Source organism: Prunus mume, linkage group LG2 (genome assembly GCF_029339155.1).
Source record: "Prunus mume cultivar Tortuosa linkage group LG2, ASM2933915v1, whole genome shotgun sequence".
NCBI classification, from domain to species: domain Eukaryota; kingdom Viridiplantae; phylum Streptophyta; class Magnoliopsida; order Rosales; family Rosaceae; genus Prunus; species Prunus mume.
Genome location: NC_142699.1, coordinates 28,072,305 through 28,090,331, shown reverse-complemented (window position 1 = coordinate 28,090,331; position 18,027 = coordinate 28,072,305). Strand labels below are relative to the sequence as shown.

General features: G+C 37.3%; 4 protein-coding genes across 5 annotated transcripts; all 4 read right to left on the bottom strand.

Annotated features, from left to right (window-relative positions):
• Window positions 1–425: 425 nt before the first annotated feature.
• On the bottom strand, window positions 426–2,063 carry LOC103324121 (1-aminocyclopropane-1-carboxylate oxidase homolog 1-like). The gene is made up of 3 exons (XM_089044718.1): window positions 1,493–2,063; window positions 1,068–1,389; window positions 426–820 (listed from the first exon to the last, which is right to left on the bottom strand). Exons 1-3 carry the CDS (start codon window positions 2,035–2,037, stop codon window positions 569–571), a joined length of 1,119 nt encoding a protein of 372 aa, XP_088900844.1. The 5' UTR covers window positions 2,038–2,063; the 3' UTR covers window positions 426–568.
• Window positions 2,064–6,750: 4,687 nt separating this feature from the next.
• On the bottom strand, window positions 6,751–8,851 carry LOC103324122 (1-aminocyclopropane-1-carboxylate oxidase homolog 1-like). The gene is made up of 3 exons (XM_008226158.3): window positions 8,240–8,851; window positions 7,382–7,703; window positions 6,751–7,236 (listed from the first exon to the last, which is right to left on the bottom strand). Exons 1-3 carry the CDS (start codon window positions 8,764–8,766, stop codon window positions 6,985–6,987), a joined length of 1,101 nt encoding a protein of 366 aa, XP_008224380.2. The 5' UTR covers window positions 8,767–8,851; the 3' UTR covers window positions 6,751–6,984.
• Window positions 8,852–12,984: 4,133 nt separating this feature from the next.
• On the bottom strand, window positions 12,985–15,129 carry LOC103324123 (1-aminocyclopropane-1-carboxylate oxidase homolog 1-like). The gene is made up of 3 exons (XM_008226159.3): window positions 14,449–15,129; window positions 13,652–13,973; window positions 12,985–13,443 (listed from the first exon to the last, which is right to left on the bottom strand). Exons 1-3 carry the CDS (start codon window positions 14,985–14,987, stop codon window positions 13,192–13,194), a joined length of 1,113 nt encoding a protein of 370 aa, XP_008224381.2. The 5' UTR covers window positions 14,988–15,129; the 3' UTR covers window positions 12,985–13,191.
• Window positions 15,130–15,561: 432 nt separating this feature from the next.
• LOC103324124 (1-aminocyclopropane-1-carboxylate oxidase homolog 1-like) lies at window positions 15,562–17,941 on the bottom strand. 2 transcript variants are annotated; one of them, XM_089045248.1, is made up of 3 exons: window positions 17,244–17,941; window positions 16,599–16,914; window positions 15,562–16,011 (listed from the first exon to the last, which is right to left on the bottom strand). In XM_089045248.1, the coding sequence occupies exons 1-3, from the start codon at window positions 17,795–17,797 to the stop codon at window positions 15,754–15,756; spliced, it is 1,128 nt and encodes a 375-aa protein (XP_088901374.1). In that variant the 5' UTR covers window positions 17,798–17,941; the 3' UTR covers window positions 15,562–15,753. The 2 variants fall into 2 exon arrangements, with proteins under 2 accessions (XP_088901374.1, XP_008224382.2); XM_008226160.3 differs by having other exon boundaries at window positions 15,562–16,005; window positions 16,593–16,914; window positions 17,244–17,939.
• Between the last annotated feature and the right edge of the window lie 86 nt (window positions 17,942–18,027).

Genomic DNA, 18,027 nt, shown 5'->3' with positions numbered 1-18,027 from the left:
CTCAAGAAGCTAGAGGGAACAAGTTTTCTCCCATATCAAATTTCTGGATTTTCTAGCTTGAGATTGATTTCACAGATATTTCTTCCTTGTTTATCTGCTCTCTTTTATCTTGCGTGTGTGCTCTCTTTTTTTTTTTTTTTTTTAAGTTGCATTAATTCGGAAAGTGTAGATTGAATTGATCTTGGGTGTCTCTTTTTTTCCTTCTCCCACTGGAAACAGAGAAAACAGAGAGATTGTACAGACGGATAGCTGGTAAAAAAAAAGCAGAGAGTTGTAAACCAAGAGATGGAAGAACGTGTAGCTTCATCTGAAAAATGAACAACTCAGTGAACTTGCAGGTTTTCTAAGATTGGCTTACGTTGTATTAAATCTGGTTATGGTTGAAACTCTGCTTTTGTTGGCAAACAAGATTTTACAAGAGAATATCATAAAAATCTGAGAAGCCATCTTATTCCGCAACAGATTATACTTGCATTATGCATGTACAAACAATAACCTTACAGTATCATGCATTCAAGTTATTTAGTAGAGATCATTTGTTCATTGTGCTCCTCCTCTGTGTCCAAGTTCAGAGCTTGAAATGATTCAAGGCAGAGGTTCCATCAAGGCCTTTGATATTGACGTGGGCATTATAGTCCTTCACAGTTGTCTCCCTGTACTTTGGAGGATTGTCCTCTGATAATAGCTCCTTGATGGGTCCATAGAGTTTTTTCAATGGTAACATTCCTGTGGTGAAGAAGCTCGCAACAGATACTCTTGGACCTACACGGTTTGCCAGTACCCTGTGCTCTACGCTCTTGAATCTTTCATTTGATATAAGCTGCAACCCGAAATGAGTTCATCATCTTTAAAAAAAAAACCCAAGGTAGGAAACTAAATAGAAGCATTCGACACATATTCTCTGACAATAATACTATATGCACCACCAAAAAATTTCTTCAATTTTAATCACTAGATGGTGAAATAAGCCAAAAGTAACAAATGATTTTTGTGATTTACAATAATTGTTACTATAGCTACTGTAGTTTCAACTTTGTTAAGATGATGAAAATAATTGTTCTACTTGCCTGTAAAAGATCTCCAACGTTAACCACTAATGCCCCAGGCATTGGGGGCACATCAATCCACTTGTTCTTGTGAAGAACTTGGAGGCCACCAATATGATCTTGCAGAAGGACTGTGAGGAAGTCACTGTCAGCATGTTTGCTTGTGCCCAAAGTTAATTCTGGCTGTGGACAAGCAGGATAGTAATGGCACAGAAGCACAAGGCCCTCACTACAATCTATGTCATTCAAGTGACTTGGTGTCAGCCCAAGAGCCTCCGACAACAACTCCAACAACAACTTCCCCAACCTCATTATTTGCTTGGAGTACTCAATAAGAATGTCTCTACAAAGTTTAAACACATATGAAGCTGTCAAGCTAATTAATATCATCAAATAAACTTACAAATTCTAGCAGAGAATTATATAAGCTTTGTTGTGACATATACCTGCATACTTCAGGCAAGTCTTCTGGCTTCTTTGCGTAAGGAGCCATGTAACAGATAAAAGTATCCCTCCAGTTAGTCGCCGGTGCTTTATATAGATCAAAGTTGCTATTATAGATCACAGGTCTGAAGTAATCACGAGTGTAAACCTTTTTCTTCACCTCAGTGTCTTGCTCAAAAAAACCACGCACCCCATCCTTTATCTCCTCCAGAACACTAATAGGAATTCCATGATTGGCAATTTGGAAAAAGCCCCAAGTCTTTGATGACTCTCCAACTTTTGCAACAATCTCCTTTCGTTTCGTCGGACTATCAAGTGCAAGGCCTTCAAGGTCTATGACTGGAATGCTAAATTGGGTTTGGGTGGCTTCTGAATCAGAAGTGTTGTCAATGAAGTGCTCATGTGGTGGTTGATGAAAAATCCTAGGAACCTCAGTTATACCAGCATCAACAAGGCCTTTAACACCTTCCTTGGTGTCATCAAAAGCTTTTAGGTCACTTTGTCTGTCATAATTTGTTTGAACCTCATTTGTGTTGGTAGCTACCATTTTGGTCTAATGGATATCAGATTAGATTTGATTCAGACCAGAAGTGCATATTTTTGCAAAGAAGATCACTTTATTATAAAGATCATATAGCAAAGTTGAAAATGCCAAAAATATATTCATTCTTTGACTTATGTGTATTTTCTGGTTTAAACTAAAGCATGTCATAACACATCCTCCAAGCTAATCTTATAAAAATGAACTCCTCGTTGAACTTGCTGGTTTTGAAGAGTGCAGAGCAAGACAAAAGGGTCCGGATATTCAAGTAGGTAAAATTTGTTAGCGAGATTCTAGCTTAATTATGATATTTATTTCCTAATTTATTATGATTATATTTCTTTCCTTTTTGTACAGATATTGTGTAATTAGGTTTTTATCTTGTTTCCTAGTTTGACCCTACTAGGGTTACATCCTTATACTATAAATACCTTCTTTTGGAGAAGGAAATATAACCTAAAAATATTCTACTCATATTGTTTGACTTGGCATCAGAGCCAACTTTTTTGGTAACCTGTGTATTGTGCCCACCCGTATTCTATCCCCATGTTTTTTTCTCTACCTGTGCCGTGTGCACCCTCCCGGGTTTTTGTGTTGTGTTGTCGTGTTCGTGCCTTTACTGTGTTCGTGCCATTCTTGTGTTCGTGCATCTGCCGTATTTGTGCCCTTGTTGTGTTCCGTTGTGTACTCTGCTGTATTCGTGCATGTCTTCTTGCATCTGCCATATTTGTGCCTCTGCTGTGTTCCGTTGTATACTCTGCCTTGATCTGTTAAGTTTCTGCTGCAATCATGGGTGATAACTCCATTGTTGGTGTTGTTGCTACTGCCTATGCAAATTTGTGTGTTTCTGATTCTATTCCAGGTACTGGTTTTAATACTTGGATAATTGACACTGGTGCTTCTGATCATATGACTTATGATGCTAAATTTTTTGATGAGTTGTCTAGTAACACCCGTGACCCATACATAACTACTGATAATGACTTGCCCTCTCTAATTACTGGTGAGGGCACAATCTCTATCACTCCTACTTTGTTCTTGTCTCGTGCGCTACTAGTTCCCGATATCCATTGTAACTTGTTATCTGTTGGTTGATTACTTGATACACTTAATGCTTCTGCTACTTTCTATCTTACGCATTGCTCTTTTCAGGATCTCAAGACTCATGAGACGATTGGGCATGGTAAACGGATAGGGGGGTTATATTATTTGACATTGCCTTCTACACCAAGTCGTGCTCATGTCGTTAATACTGTTCAAAGTTGCAGTGTCAGAGAGAAACAACAAATTTGGTTATGGCATCGTTGCTTGGGACACCCGTCATTTGGCTACCTTAAGCGTCTGTTTCCATCTTTATTCCGCTCTTGTGATGAGTCCAGTTTTAAGTGTGAGACATGTATTTTGGCCAATAGTCATCTCACTGTGTTTCCTTTGAGTGACAGTAAAGCTGCAAAGCCTTTTGATCTAGTGCATTCTAATGTGTGAGGTCCGGCTCGCGTTACTTCGAATAGATTTCGTTGGTTCGTTATATTTATTAATGATTGTACCCGACTCACTTGGGTTTTCTTGCTGAAAAATAAACATGATATTGCTTCCATCCTTCCAGAGTTCTGTACTATAGTGTCTACTCAGTTTCATGCTCAGGTCAAAGTATTTCGGACTAATAACATAGGCGAATATGTGAATAACACTTTGGCATCTTTCTTCCTTGCTCAAGGTATTATTCACCAAACGACAACCCTATTTACTCCTCAGCAGAATGGTGTGTCTGAATGCAAGAATCGTCAGTTACTTGAAGTTGTCCGCTCCCTTATGTTGGACATGTATGTTCCCCATCATCTTTGGGGCATGTTGTTTTATCTGCTGCATATTTGATTAATCGTGATTTCAAGACTCCACGTGATGTGTTTGGTGACTATGTTTCCCCTGTTTCAGTCTCCAAGTTGCCCCTAAAGTTTTTAGGTGTATTGCCTATGTTCATGTCTACTCTCATCAACGAAGTAAACTTGATCCTTGTGCTCTGCGATGTGTTTTTATTGGTTACTCTTCTACTCAGAAAGGTTATAAGTGTTATCATCCACCTACCCAGAAGGTACACATTAGTTTGGACTTGACTTTCTATGAAGAAGTACCCCATTATGTCTCTCATTCCTCTCCAATTCATAGGGAGAGGGGGAGCGAGGGGGAGCGAATTGGAAAGTCTTGGATTGGAGAATGATGTGTTTGAAGATACTGCTTTCAGGAAGGAAACGACTTGTCGCACTAAAGTAAGTGATCGGTCGCCCATATATGAAGATAAAACTTGTGGTCCCTGCGAAGAAATGACTGATCGCCCTTTGGAACTCGACCAGTCGCCCATATCCGGAGAAGAAGCAGGTGCTCTCGGTGTCGAAACTACCGTCACACAAGTAAGTGACCATCGCTCAGATCTGAAAATAATGACAGTGATTCTTATATGGATGAGTTTGATGGAATACCCCCCTCTGCCATGCCAGTGCCCCAATCTACTCATGATAGTGAATCAAGTCATGTAATTTATAATGATCTATTTATGTCAACTTATCAGTTACCTCTACGAACCACTCATGGGAAACCTAAAGTACAATATTCTCCTGATATATATGCCAAGTCTAAATATCTCATTAGTCATTGTGTGTCAACTCATCGTTTGTCTAAGTCATATGCATCATATTTGTATCAATTATCTAGTGTATGTGTGTCAACTAAGCTGCATGATGCTTTATCTAACCCCAAATGGATGGATGCCATAAATGTTGAAATGGATGCCTTGAACAAGAATAAAACATGGGAATTAGTTCATTTGCCACGAGGGAAGAAAGCTGTTGGATGCAGATGGGTGTTTACTTTGAAGCATAAAGCTGATGGTTCCATTGACCGTTACAAGGCTAGATTGGTAGCAAAAGGTTATACTCGGACCTATGGAGTTGATTATTTGGAGACCTTTGCTCCAGTAGCAAAGCTCAATACTATGTGTGTACTATTGTCCCTGGCTGCTAACCACGACTGACCCTTATTACAATTCGATGTCAAAAATGCGTTTCTACATGGTGACCTTAATGAGGAGATTACATGGATCTCCCTCCTGGTATCCCTATAACCTCAAAGGAGGGTGTTGTGTGTAAGCTGCAGAAGTCTTTATATGGATTGAAGCAGTCTCCAAGAGCGTGGTTTGGGAGATTTGCAGCATCTATGAAGAAATTTGGGTATGTGCAGAGTAACTCAGATCATTCTTTGTTTCTAAAGCGTCATAAAGGTAAATTGACAGCTTTAATTATTTATGTTAATGATATGATTATGACTGAAGATGATCAGGCAGAAATGCAGAATCTTCAGAAGTATCTGGCTTCTGAGTTTGAGATGAAGTCATTTGGTGATTTGAAGTACGTTCTTGGGATTGAAGTTGCCATATCTAAACATGGTATCTTTTTATCTCAAATAAAGTATATTTTGGATTTACGTGCAGAGACTAGAATGTTAGATTGTAAACCAATTGATACCCCTATTGAATAGAATCATAAGTTGGGGTTGTATCTTGATCAAGTCCCTATAGATAAAGAGCGTTATCAACGACTTGTGGGGAAATTGATTTATTTATCTCATACACGTCCTAATATTATATATACAGTGAGTGTAGTGAGTCAGTTTATGCATTCTCCTTGTGAAGATCATATGGGTGTTGTGATGCGCATATTGAGGTGTCTGAAAGTAACTCCTGGAAAGGGGTTAATCTTTTGCAAGTATGGTCATACATATGTGGAAGGGTATACGGATGTTGATTTGGCTGGTTCAATCACTAATAGACGTTTTACGTCTGGGTATTTCACATTTGTTGGTGGTAATCTTATTACTTGGAGGAGTAAAAAGCAAAAAGTGGTGTCTATGTCTAGTGCCGAGGGCGAGTACTGTGGGATGGCTCAAGGTGTGTGTGAGTTACTATGGTTGAGAAGATTGTTGAGAGATCTTGGGTTTGGACCCTAGAAACCCATGGATTTGTATTGTCATAATAAAGCTGCAATTGCAATTGCACATAATCCTGTGCAACATGATCGTACAAAGCACGTGGAGGTTGATCGACATTTTGTTAAAGAAAAGTTGGATGCTGAAATTATTTCTTTTCCGTTTATATCATCCGAGTATCAACTGGCAGATGTTCTTACGAAAGCTGTGTCTACTACGGTCTTTCTCAACTCACTTGACAAGTTGGCATTTGTGACATCTTTGCTCCAACTTGAGGGGGAGTGTTAGCGAGATCCTAGCTTAATTATGATATTTATTTTCTAATTTATTAGGATTATATTTCTTTCCTTTTTGTACAAATATTATGTAATTAGGTTTTTATCTTGTTTCCTAGTTTGACTCTACTAGGGTTACATCCTTGTATTATAAATACCTTCTTTTGGAGAATGAAATATAACCTGAAAAATATTCTATCCATATTGTTTGACTAAATTTGTTTAAAAGTAATCTGTTGAAAATTGAAATAGAACAAAAGTAATTTTAATAAATTATGACATTAATATATTCATTTTGGGTTAACTATATTTAGTGTTTGCGTACCGACATGTGATATTGATTATAAAATTTTATTAAGTTCAAGACTTTTCAATATATCATCATAGTTGAAAAATTCTGCTTTTGTAACAGGATTCCATCTAATCTGTTCACAAACATGATTTGCAGGATTCTATCAAACCACAGTAACAGATAAATATCTTATTTTATAACTTTGACATATGTCCTGCATCAGGCATATAACTCTTAAAAACCTGCTTTTGCTGGCAAGCATGATTTTACAAGTGCATGAAGGTTATTAGCAAACCACAACAGAGACAGTTTATGAAATTTTAAAAAAGAAATTGGAGCAGCTACAATAAACAAATGGTGTCTGCTAAATATTTTGTTCAGGGCTGCACTGCTCCTCTATCTCCAAGTTCAAAGCTTAAAATGAGTTAAGGCAGAGGTGCCATCAAGGCCTTTGTCATTGAAGTGGGCAGTATATTCCCTTACAGTTGTCTCCCTGTACTTTGGAGGGTTTTCTTCTGATAATAACTCTTTGATGGGTCCATAGAGTCTTTCCAATGGTAGCATACCTGTGGTAAAGAAGCATGGAACTGATACTCTTGGACCTACGCGGTTTGCCAATACCCTGTGCTCTACGCTCTTGAATCTATCATTTGATAAAAGCTGCAAACCCAAAAGAACTCAACCATAAATTTTATTTATTTATTTATTAAAAATAAAACCAAACTAGGAAACCAGATGGAAGAATATGAGTCATGTTCTAATACAATACTAGTAAGAGATGAAGAAGAAGAAAAGTTGTACTTGCCTGTAGAAGATTTCCTATGTTAACCACCAGAGCCCCAGGCATTGGGGGCACATCAATCCACTTGTTCTGATGAAGAACTTGGAGACCACCAATATGATCTTGCAGAAGGACTGTGAGGAAGACATTGTCAGCATGCTTGCTTGCCCCCATAGTTAACTCAGGCTGTGGACATGAGGGATAGTAATGCCCTCCAAGCCAAAGCCCTAAACCACAATCTATGTCATTCAAGTAACTTGGCTTTAGCCCAAGAGCCTCGGACAGCAACTCGAACAACAACTTCCCCAATTTCATTACTTGCTTGGAGTACTCAATGACTATGTCTCTACAAAAGATGTCATATATACATAATTCAATTAAACATTCTAGTGAGGGGCATTTAACCAAAATGGTAAGCTCAGCTGAATGGCTTTTGTTTTATGTTTAGAAAAGGAAAATGGCCTACTGTTGGAGGCTGAGTTTTTTCCTACTTACTCATGTATAAAGCTCACATCAAACTCATTCTTATTCAATATGGGATTCTTGTTTGGGACATTTTACCCCGTCCCAGACACGCAATAGACTTGTCACTGGCGATAGAAGACAAGGAATTAGGCCTGCTTTAATACCAATTGACTTAATCCAAAAGACCAACTAGTTTGGTGATGCTTTTAACCCATCCATATAAACCTCAGATGGGTGGTTCGTATCCAATTCCGAAGCAAGATCAGTGTACATTAAACTTAAAATTAAGCTGGGCAAAGTATACCATATCATCTAATTAACTCATCAAAATTCAGGGATGGAATTTAAATCAAATAATTGATATCATCATAAACTGACCAATTATAGCAGAGAATTATAAGTTTCCTTGTCACATACCTGAATACTTCTGGCATGTCTTCTGGCTTAGTAGGATTGGGAGCCATGTGGCACCTAAAAGTATCCCTCCAATCAGTCGCCCGTGCTCGGTATAGATCAAAGTTGCTATTGTAGCCCACAGGTTTGAGCGGATCACGATTGTAAAACTGTTTCTTCACTTGAGTGTCTTGCTCAAAAAACCCACGCACACTATCCTTCATCTCCTCTAGAACACCAACTGGTATTCCATGGTTAGAAATTTGAAAGAAGCCCCAAGTCTCTGATGCCTCTCCAACTTTTGCAACAATCTCGTTTCGTTTCGTTGGACTATCAAACTCAAGGCCTTCAAGGTCAATGAGTGGAATGCTAAACTGCGTAGCTTCTGAATCAAAGTTGCTGTTGATGATGTACTGATCTGGTGGTTGATGAAAAATTCTAGGAACCTCAGTTACCCCAGCATCAACAAGGCCTTTCACACCTTCCTTTGTGTCATCAAAAGCCTTCAGCTCACTTTGTCTGTCGTAATTTGTATTGTTGGTAGCTACCATCTTGGCTTAATGGATATCAGATTAGATTTGATTCAGGCCACAAGTGTATATTTTATCCAAGAAGATCACTTAATTATATAACGAGGAGAGTGGGAAGAGACAACGCTCTTGCAAAGATCAAGCACGTTGAAAATGCCAAAAATTCATTGTTCACTTTCTTTTTTATTTTTTAAAGAAATTTTAAAATTGCATTCACGAAAAATTCATTGGTTGACTTGATTATTGGCAATAAAAAATAGTCATACTCATGTGTATTTTATTGTTTAAACAACGAAAGGATGCCGTAACATATCCGCATAGCTGCTTTTATATATTATATATATAAATTAACAACTTGTGCATTTGTAGCTTTCGAATAGTCCAGGCCAAGACAAAAGGGTCCAAATATTCCCTAGTAAGTAATAATTGTTTAATAGTAATTTGGTGATAGTTGAATTAAAACGCGGTGTCAGTTGGATTAATTCAGATATTTGGTGTTCTGAGTTTTCCTCCTTTCTTTTTTAACTTTGGCAAAAAATAAAAAATAAAAAATAACAGAAGCAATTTTATATTGGGTTAAAAACCTTTTTAGTCACTGAGTTTTACACAAAAATCCAATTTGATCATTTAAAAAATAATTTAGCTAAATTAATCACTGCATTTTGCAGAGTTTACAGTTTATATTTCTAGACATAAGTGGCTTTGGATTTTTCAACCAATAAATAAATAAATTGGTCTCATGTTCAAGGAAAATTTCTCTCACAAACCAAGGACACTCAGATTCCCTAACCCACGAGCAAGAGCAACCAATAATAACCTTATGAAAATGCCCTGAACACGTGAATCAATCAATTTTCTATTTAAAAGTTGGGTAAATAACTTTGCCCCTTTCTAAAAGAACCTTAAAAGTTGTCTATTAAAAAGCCAAATAAAAAACCCAAACCAAATTTAAACGAAATCAACAGCTTACCAATATATTTTGGTGCTCTGATTACGTATATTTGGATATTTCACATGGGACTGGCTAAAGCACTAAAAATCCATAGTTGAAACTTTAAAGGTCGACAATGTGCATGAAAAATCCATATTTGGATGTCTCACATGCAGGATATGAAAGCAAGGATAAAAATGCATGAAAGGTCAACATGGGTTGGCAATGGTGCAATGGGAATTATTTCTTGGGAGACTTATAAATAAACCCAAAACGAGTACAATATTTATAAAGAAGGACAAAATTAAAGTGGTTGGACAATAATGCCCTTATTCATATCTAGATTGCCTAGGGAATCCTTCTGCTTCTGCTAGCCGGATGAAACCAAAATGTTTCTTCTTTTCATATGTTGCTTTGTACTGACCGTATGGAGCCAAACAGTTTGGCGACTATTCTGCTGGATGGATTCTTCACGTGGTCTTCATGCATCCATCATGTTATCTATGTTGTGTAGCTCTTCTTCTCCTAAGCTATTCCAGTATGAGTTGTCATTATCTTCTGCTGTAATCTATTCTGCTATCTGATAGTAGATTTCATCAAAAACTTTTGCTCCTGTAGTGCTGATCCTGTATTCATATATATCATCTGGTCTCCTGGATGTGGATTCTGAATACACCTTGATAAATTTAGACTGGTATAGGAGGGTCAGACGATCATCATTAAATAACTGTTGCTCGGCTATTATTGCTCCTCTGTATTGTTGGATGTCTTGCTTAGTAGGCATTCCTGTTTGTGCTGATTCTCCCGGATTAAGTAATTCATCAAAAGAAATAATAATCCTATGTTGTGCTAAATCTGGGTAAATGCTATCTTTAAACCACTCTGGGGGTATACTAGTGAAATCTAATTTCACATTTTTCCAGAGAGGTAGATAAAAACTTATAATTTCTCTAAAATTTTCGGGGAATGAATCTAAATGCTTACTACTTTCAACATAAAGTTGATCTAGATAACCAAATTTTGCTAAAAATGCTGGAGTAATTATGATTGTTTTTTGTTTATGCTCTAAATGCAATTCTCTATATTCAATCATGTTAATCCTTGCTAAGTAAATAGTGCAATGGGAACAGTTTTTGGTAATAATGGTGATGCCAGGATGTGGATTACTTTTTAAATTGAAAAGAAAAGATTTACAAGGAGGATTTTTATATACACCTCCAGACATTACATTTTTTAAGAAAAGTATAACTACAACTGATCAAAGTAATATATTAGAGTCTTACAATAGTATTAACATAGAAGAACAAAATTTTAAATATAATACGGAAGAATTAGTAGAAATAAGTAAAGAAAAAATAGATGAACAATATAATCTAGAATATGATGACATGATATTTGATCATGAGTATCCACTTATAGGAAACCTAGAACCTTTAGAAACTATGCAAATAGATAGACCAAAAAATTTAGAAGAATTGTTACAATTAGCTGAACAAACTAGAATTATAGGAGAAGATCCCCAATTACATTGGAATAAGAATAAGATATTGGCAAAATTAGACATTATCAATCCAGACTTAACAATTAAAACAGCAGATATGCCTTGTAACTTGTTAGATAAGCAAGAATTTGAACAACAAATAAAAGAACTTTTAAACTTAAAAGTAAATAGACCTTCAAAATCTAGACATTGATCAGCAGCCTTTGTAGTTAGAAAACATTCAGAACATAAGAGAGGTAAAGCTAGAATAGTATATAATTATAGGAGATTAAATGATAATACTTATGAAGATAGTTATAAATTACCAAATAAAGATGAGCTTATGAATAAAATTCAAGAAAGTAAATATTTTAGTAAGTTTGATTGTAAATCAGGATGAAAAGAAAAGAAGCTAAGGATGAGAAGAAGAGTTCTTCTCTATCTGAAACTTTCTATCTCTCTTACTCTCTGAAGTTTCATATGAACTTCACATGCTCACTCTATACAAGCCAACGGATTCACATGATTATTTCAGATTCAAATGTACAAACAAATAAAAGCTCTTAAAAGTATGTTCTGATATACTGTTGGTGCTGCTGCTGGAAAAAGGACAAGGCTTCACATGTTGCTTTGGTTTTGACAGAGGAGAGAGAGGCTAAGGATATGCATGTCTTTGGTGCTTAAGATAAGGGTTTTTCTGCCATTTTGGAAATATTTTGGGTGTTTTTGAGAGCTGGCTGCTTCTTTTGGGTTTTTTCCGAAATTTCGCTTATTTCTTTGTGTTTGAACAAGAAGCCCAAGAAAGAAAAAAGAATTGTTTATTTGGGCTCAGTCATGAGCCCATCATGACATCATGCGCTCAATCTGAAGGAATCCTAAATCCCACTTAAATTATTTTTCCCTCTCCACCCGCGAAGTGTGTAGAGAGGAAAAAATAGGGGCAATGTGGGGACCAAATCTCACGTGTCATGGCTTAACCCATATGCTATGACTAAAAGACGTGGGATGATCAAACTTTCCTCCCACTAGAGAAGTGCGGAGTGAAGGAGACACAACCTGATCATCTGAACCCCATTACCATGAAGTGGAGGATGGAATGCGCAAAGCTAAGGAATTGGCTCTAAACCCAAGGACTCGAAGCACTATAAAAACCCGATTAGACCTCCAGCAAAAGTACGAGAAATTCAATTGAGCACTAAGAGTCCTCTACACAAACACTGACTTAAGCATCGGAGTGGCTTTTGCAGATACTCACCCTATTTTCATCGTCTGTTCTCGGGAACGAAATCAGGAGTTCTTTTTCAAATAAGTAAGTGTGCAGACTTCAATCAAGAACTCGTGGATGTAGCATCCCACATCGACCAACGGAGAGGGAGTGATGTGCCTTATATGTACATGCCCATCTCCATCTAACATGAGGCCTTTTGGGAGCCTACTGACTTCGGAGTCATGAGAACTAAGTTAAGCAAGTTGGAGATAGAGCAATCCCAGGATGGGTGACTCATTGGGAAGTTGCTCGTGAGTTCCCAAAAACAAGACTGTGAGGGCAGAGAGGGGAGCCCAAAGCGGACAATATCGTGCTACGACGGAGCCGATCTCGAAATGTGATAGTGGAGGTATTTCTTCCTGAAAGAAATCCTGCTCCAACATAACCTCATTTGGATTGGAAGCTACCATTTTTGTTCCTGGTAAAGCTTAAATTTCTAGTGGATATCAGACTAAATACATATGATTCAGATCAGAAGTGTATATTTTTGCAAAGAATATAACTTTGCAATGAGCACAAGACATAAAAAAGAGTCCAAATATTCCCAATACACTTTTACAATGAGCAGGCCGAGACAGATATCTATGTTAATTACTTTGACATATGTCCTGCATCAGGCATGTACAAACAATCCACTTTTGTTGGCAAACATGATTTAACAACTGCATGAACATTATTATCTAACCACAACAGAGAGATTTTACGAAAATTTAAAGAAGAGGCTGATAAATATTTGTTCAGGGCTGTACTGCTCCTCTATCTCCTGGTTCAAAGCTCAAAATGGGTCAAGGCAGAGGTCCCATCAAGGCCTTTGTCAATGAAGTAGGCATTATATTCCCTTATAGTTGTCTCCCTGTACTTTGGGGGGTTGTCTTCTGATAATAGTTCTTTGATAGGTCCATAGAGTCTCCCCAATGGTAGCATACCTGTGCTAAAGAAACTTGCAACCGATACTCTTGGACCTACACGGTTCGCTAGTACCCTGTGCTCTACGCTCTTGAATCTTTCATTTGATATAAGCTGCAACCCCAAAAGAACTCAACCATTAAAAAAAATTAAAAAGAACAAGAAAAAAACCCAAAGTAGGAAACCAGATAGAAGAATTTGAGACATATTCAGGTACTATCATATACTACTACAGCCTAATCCCTTTTAAGAAGTATAAATAACATCTCCCTTTCAATTAAAGAAAAAAACAATGAAGAAGAAGAAGAATAGTTGTACTCGCCTGTAGAAGATCTCCAATGTTAACTACTAGAGCCCCAGGAACAGGAGGTACATCAATCCACTTGTTTTGATGAAGAACCTGGAGACCGCCAATATGATCTTGCAGAAGGACTGTGATAAAGTCATTGTCAGCGTGCTTGCTTGTCCCCAGAGTTAACTCTGGCTGGGGACATGAGGGATAGTAATGGCCTACATGCACAAGCCCTAAACTACAATCTATGTCATTCAAGTGACTTGGCTTTAGCCCAAGAGCCTCCGACCGCAACTCGAACAACAACTTCCCCAATTTCATTACTTGCTTGGAGTACTCAATAAGTATGTCTCTACAAAAGTTGAAACACAGAAAAGCACATGAAGTTGTCATATATATATGATTCAATTAAAAATTGTAGAGCCAGGCATTTAACCAAAATGGTGAGCTGAACGGCTCTTGATTTATGTTTAGAAAAGGCAAATGGCCTACTGTCAGATGTCACCTACTTACTCATGTATAAACCTTGGATTAAGCTCATTCTTATTTAAAGTATGGGATTCTTGTTTGGGACATTCTACCCCTCCCGGACACGATACAGCTTCGTCACAGGCCATAACAGATAAGGAACCAGGCCTGCTCTAATACCACTTGTCATGGGCTAGCTAGGTGCATGCCACTCAGCACAAGAATACCATTTGTTTGGTGATGCGATCTACCCATATATATAAAACCTAGATGGGTGATTCGTATCTGAATCAAATTAACTAATACCATCATGAACTTTCTAATGATAGCAGAGAATTATAAGTTTCCATGTCACATACCTGAATACTTCTGGCATGTCTTCTGGCTCAGTAGGATTAGGAGCCATGTAGCACATAAAAGAATCCCTCCAATTAGTCGCTGGTGCTCTGTGTAGATCAAAGTTGCTATTGTAGACCACAGGTTTGAAGTGATCTCGAGTATAAAACTGTTTCTTCACTTGAGTGTCTTGTTCATAAAACCCACGTACCCCATCCTTTAACTCCCCCAAAACATCAATAGGTATTCCGTGATTCACAATTTGAAAAAATCCCCAAGTCTCTGATGCCTCTCCAACTTTTGTAACAATCTCCTTGCGTTTCATTGGCCTATCGAACTCAAGGCCTTCAAGGTCTATGACTGGAACGCTAAACTGGGTGGCTTCTGAATCAAAGTTGTTGTTGGTGGAGTACTGATCTGGTGGTTGATGAAAAATTATAGGAACCACAGTTATCCCAGCATCAACAAGGCCTTTAACACCTTCCTTGGTGTCATCAAAAGCTCTTAGTTCACGTTTTCTGTCATAATTGATTGGAACCTCATTTGTATTGGTACCTGCCATCTTGGTTGCTGCTAAAGCTTAATGTTCTAGCGGATACAATATTTTTGCGAACACCATAGGCCAAGGATAATGCCAAATTTAAATTATTATGATTCAAAGTACTTTATAATATATTAGCAGAGTTGTTTTTTTCACATTAATATATTCATTTTGGGTTAACAATTCAAAGTACAGACAGATAATATTATACAATTCAACTTTCTATATGGAAATATGATATTGATTATAAAATTTTAATAACATATCTATGTTTGATCCTAATAACTTTAAGACTTTTTGCCAATGGGTTCTACCACAGTGGTGGTGACTTCCCCCTTCCCCACATGGCACCCCCATTCGAAATGTGTGCACATTGGTGCTTGAGCACCCCCTCCCTTTAGAGTAGTCTATCGTTGTATCAATAAAAAAACAAAATAAAATCTTCAAGACTTCAAGTTGGTCAATAGTAGTAAAGCACTCGTATTCGTATATTATAAACAGGTATAGACAAATAATGCTCAGAATTCTGCTTTTGTTAAAGAAAAAATTCTGCTTCAGTTGACAAGCATGAAGGTTTATATCCAGAAGAGAGAGATTTTAAGGAAGTTTGTAAACCTTCGCAACTTTTATTGGAAAGCCATAATATTTCACAACAGATTATAAACAACCAATGTACTATAACCATACAATTATCTAACTTTATAACTTTGACTTTATGTCCTGCATCAGGCATGAACAAACAATCAACCTAGTATTGTGTATGAAGAGATATTTTCATGCCAGTTATTCAGAGCTTGAAATGAGTCAAGGCAGAGGTCCCATCAAGGCCTTTGTTATAGAAGTGAGCATTATATTCCTTCACAGATGTTTCTCTGTACTTTGGAAGACTGTCTTCTGATAGCAACTCCTTAATGGGGCCATAGATTTGTGGCAATGCTAAAAAACCTGTGGTAAAGAAACTCGCAACAGATACTCTTGGACCAGCACGATTTGCCAATACCCTGTGTTCTACACTCCTGAATCTATCATTTGATATAAGCTGGAAGTCCAAAAGAATTCAATATCAGAAAACGTAAACTAGGAAACTAAATTGAAGAATTTGAGCCATATTCTAATGACTATAACAGAGGGACGGTGGGAAGCCCTATGCAAAAACTAAAGTGAGGCCATGCTACTACACTGCCGAAACTTTTCTCAAATTTTAAACAACAAGACAATATAAAATAGATTCAAAAAATTCCCTATTCCCGGGATATATCCTGGTTTATGAAAGTTTTCCTCACATTCTGGACAACCTAATACATGTGTGCAATCATAATGTAATAGTACCTTTTAATTAAAAAAGAACCCAACTGTATCTCCTACAAAATATAAAAGAGGAATAACAATTAAGGTTTTTTAGGTTTTAGACATAAAAAAAATTTCACTTTTGGAAAAAGCCAAAACTTTTTCAAAAAAGACAAAAAAACCACTTAACTTTCAAATCAAAGACATACAAATGTATTGAATTCCTTAGGAAATCTAAAAATAAATAAGGGCATTTTTGTCCATTTTTGCTTCTTTTAAAATTTTTCTCTCTCCTTTTGCTTTTTCCAAAATGTCCCTAAGAATTATAGTTATACTTGCCTGTAGAAGATCTCCAATGTTAACCACTAGAGCCCCAGGCACAGGAAGTACATCAATCCACTTGTTCTGATGAAGAACTTGAAGACCACCAATATGATCTTGCAGAACGACTGTGATAAAGTCATCGTCAGTGTGCTTGCTTGCGCCCAAAGTTAACTCTGGCTGTGGACAGGGGGGATAGTAATTGCATAGAACCTGAAGCCCTAAACTACAATCCATGTCATTCAAGTGACTTGGCTTCAGCCCAAGCGCCTCAGACAGCAACTGGAACAACAACTTCCCCAACTTCATTACTTGCTTGGAGTACTCAACAAGTATGTCTCTACAATGTTTGGATGGAGGGATTTGAAAGAAGGGATTTAGATTTGACAACAAAGCTAAATTTGCTTAAAAAAAACAAGAACCACATTAGGTTGAATGTATTCTAAATAACTAGACATTTGAAATTACTATATGGAAGGAATCATTTGAAATCCATTTATTTTCTTCCTTTCTTTCTTGTTCAAATCTTGGCATATATGGATTGTAATAGTCTATACAAACAATTTTACCTTATAATGTCATATAAATTCATAGATTCGGAATCCCTCCATGGAAATGGAGCCTAATATCATATTAAACCAGAAAATTATAAGCTTCCTTGTCACATACCTGCATACTTGTGGCAAGTCTTCTGGCTTAGGAGGATTAGGAGCCATATTACACAAAAAAGAGTCCCTCCAATTAGTCGCCGGTGCACTATAAAGATCGAAGTTGCTGTTGTAGATCACAGGGCTGAAGTAATCACGAGTGTAAAGCTCTTTCTTCACCTCAGTGTCTTGCTCAAAAAACCCACGTACCCCATTCTTTATCTCTTCCAAAACATCAACAGGTATGCCATGATTGGCAATTTGGAAAAAACCCCAAGTCTCTGATGCCTCTCCAACTTTGGCAACAATCTCCTTGCGTTTGGTTGGATTGTTATCATATTCAAGGCCTTCCAGGTCTATGATTGGAATTTTGAGCTGGGTTTTGGTGGGTTCTGAATCACAAGTGTTGTTGATGGGATACTGATCTACTGGTTGATGAAAAATTCTTGGAACCTGGGTTATCCGAGCATCAACAAGGCCTTTAACACCTTCCTTTGTGTCATCAAAAATTTTTACTTCACTTTTTCTGTCATAATTTGTTATGCTTGGAACCTCATCTGTGCTGGTGGCTACCATTTTCGTTTGTGTATGCAGGATGGTAGAACTAAAGCTTAGCAAACTAGATATGGATTGCCAAAGTTCAGACCACAAATGAGTGAGGCTGGAAGAAACTAAAAGCAAGATATTTGCCAAGAGTCAAGACTGTGGGGGCGGGTTGACGCTATCGACATTTTTGTGGTGGCCAAAGGATATACAATGCCAATTCATTCTTTGGATTGGTAGGCTATCACTGAAACTAGAGGTGA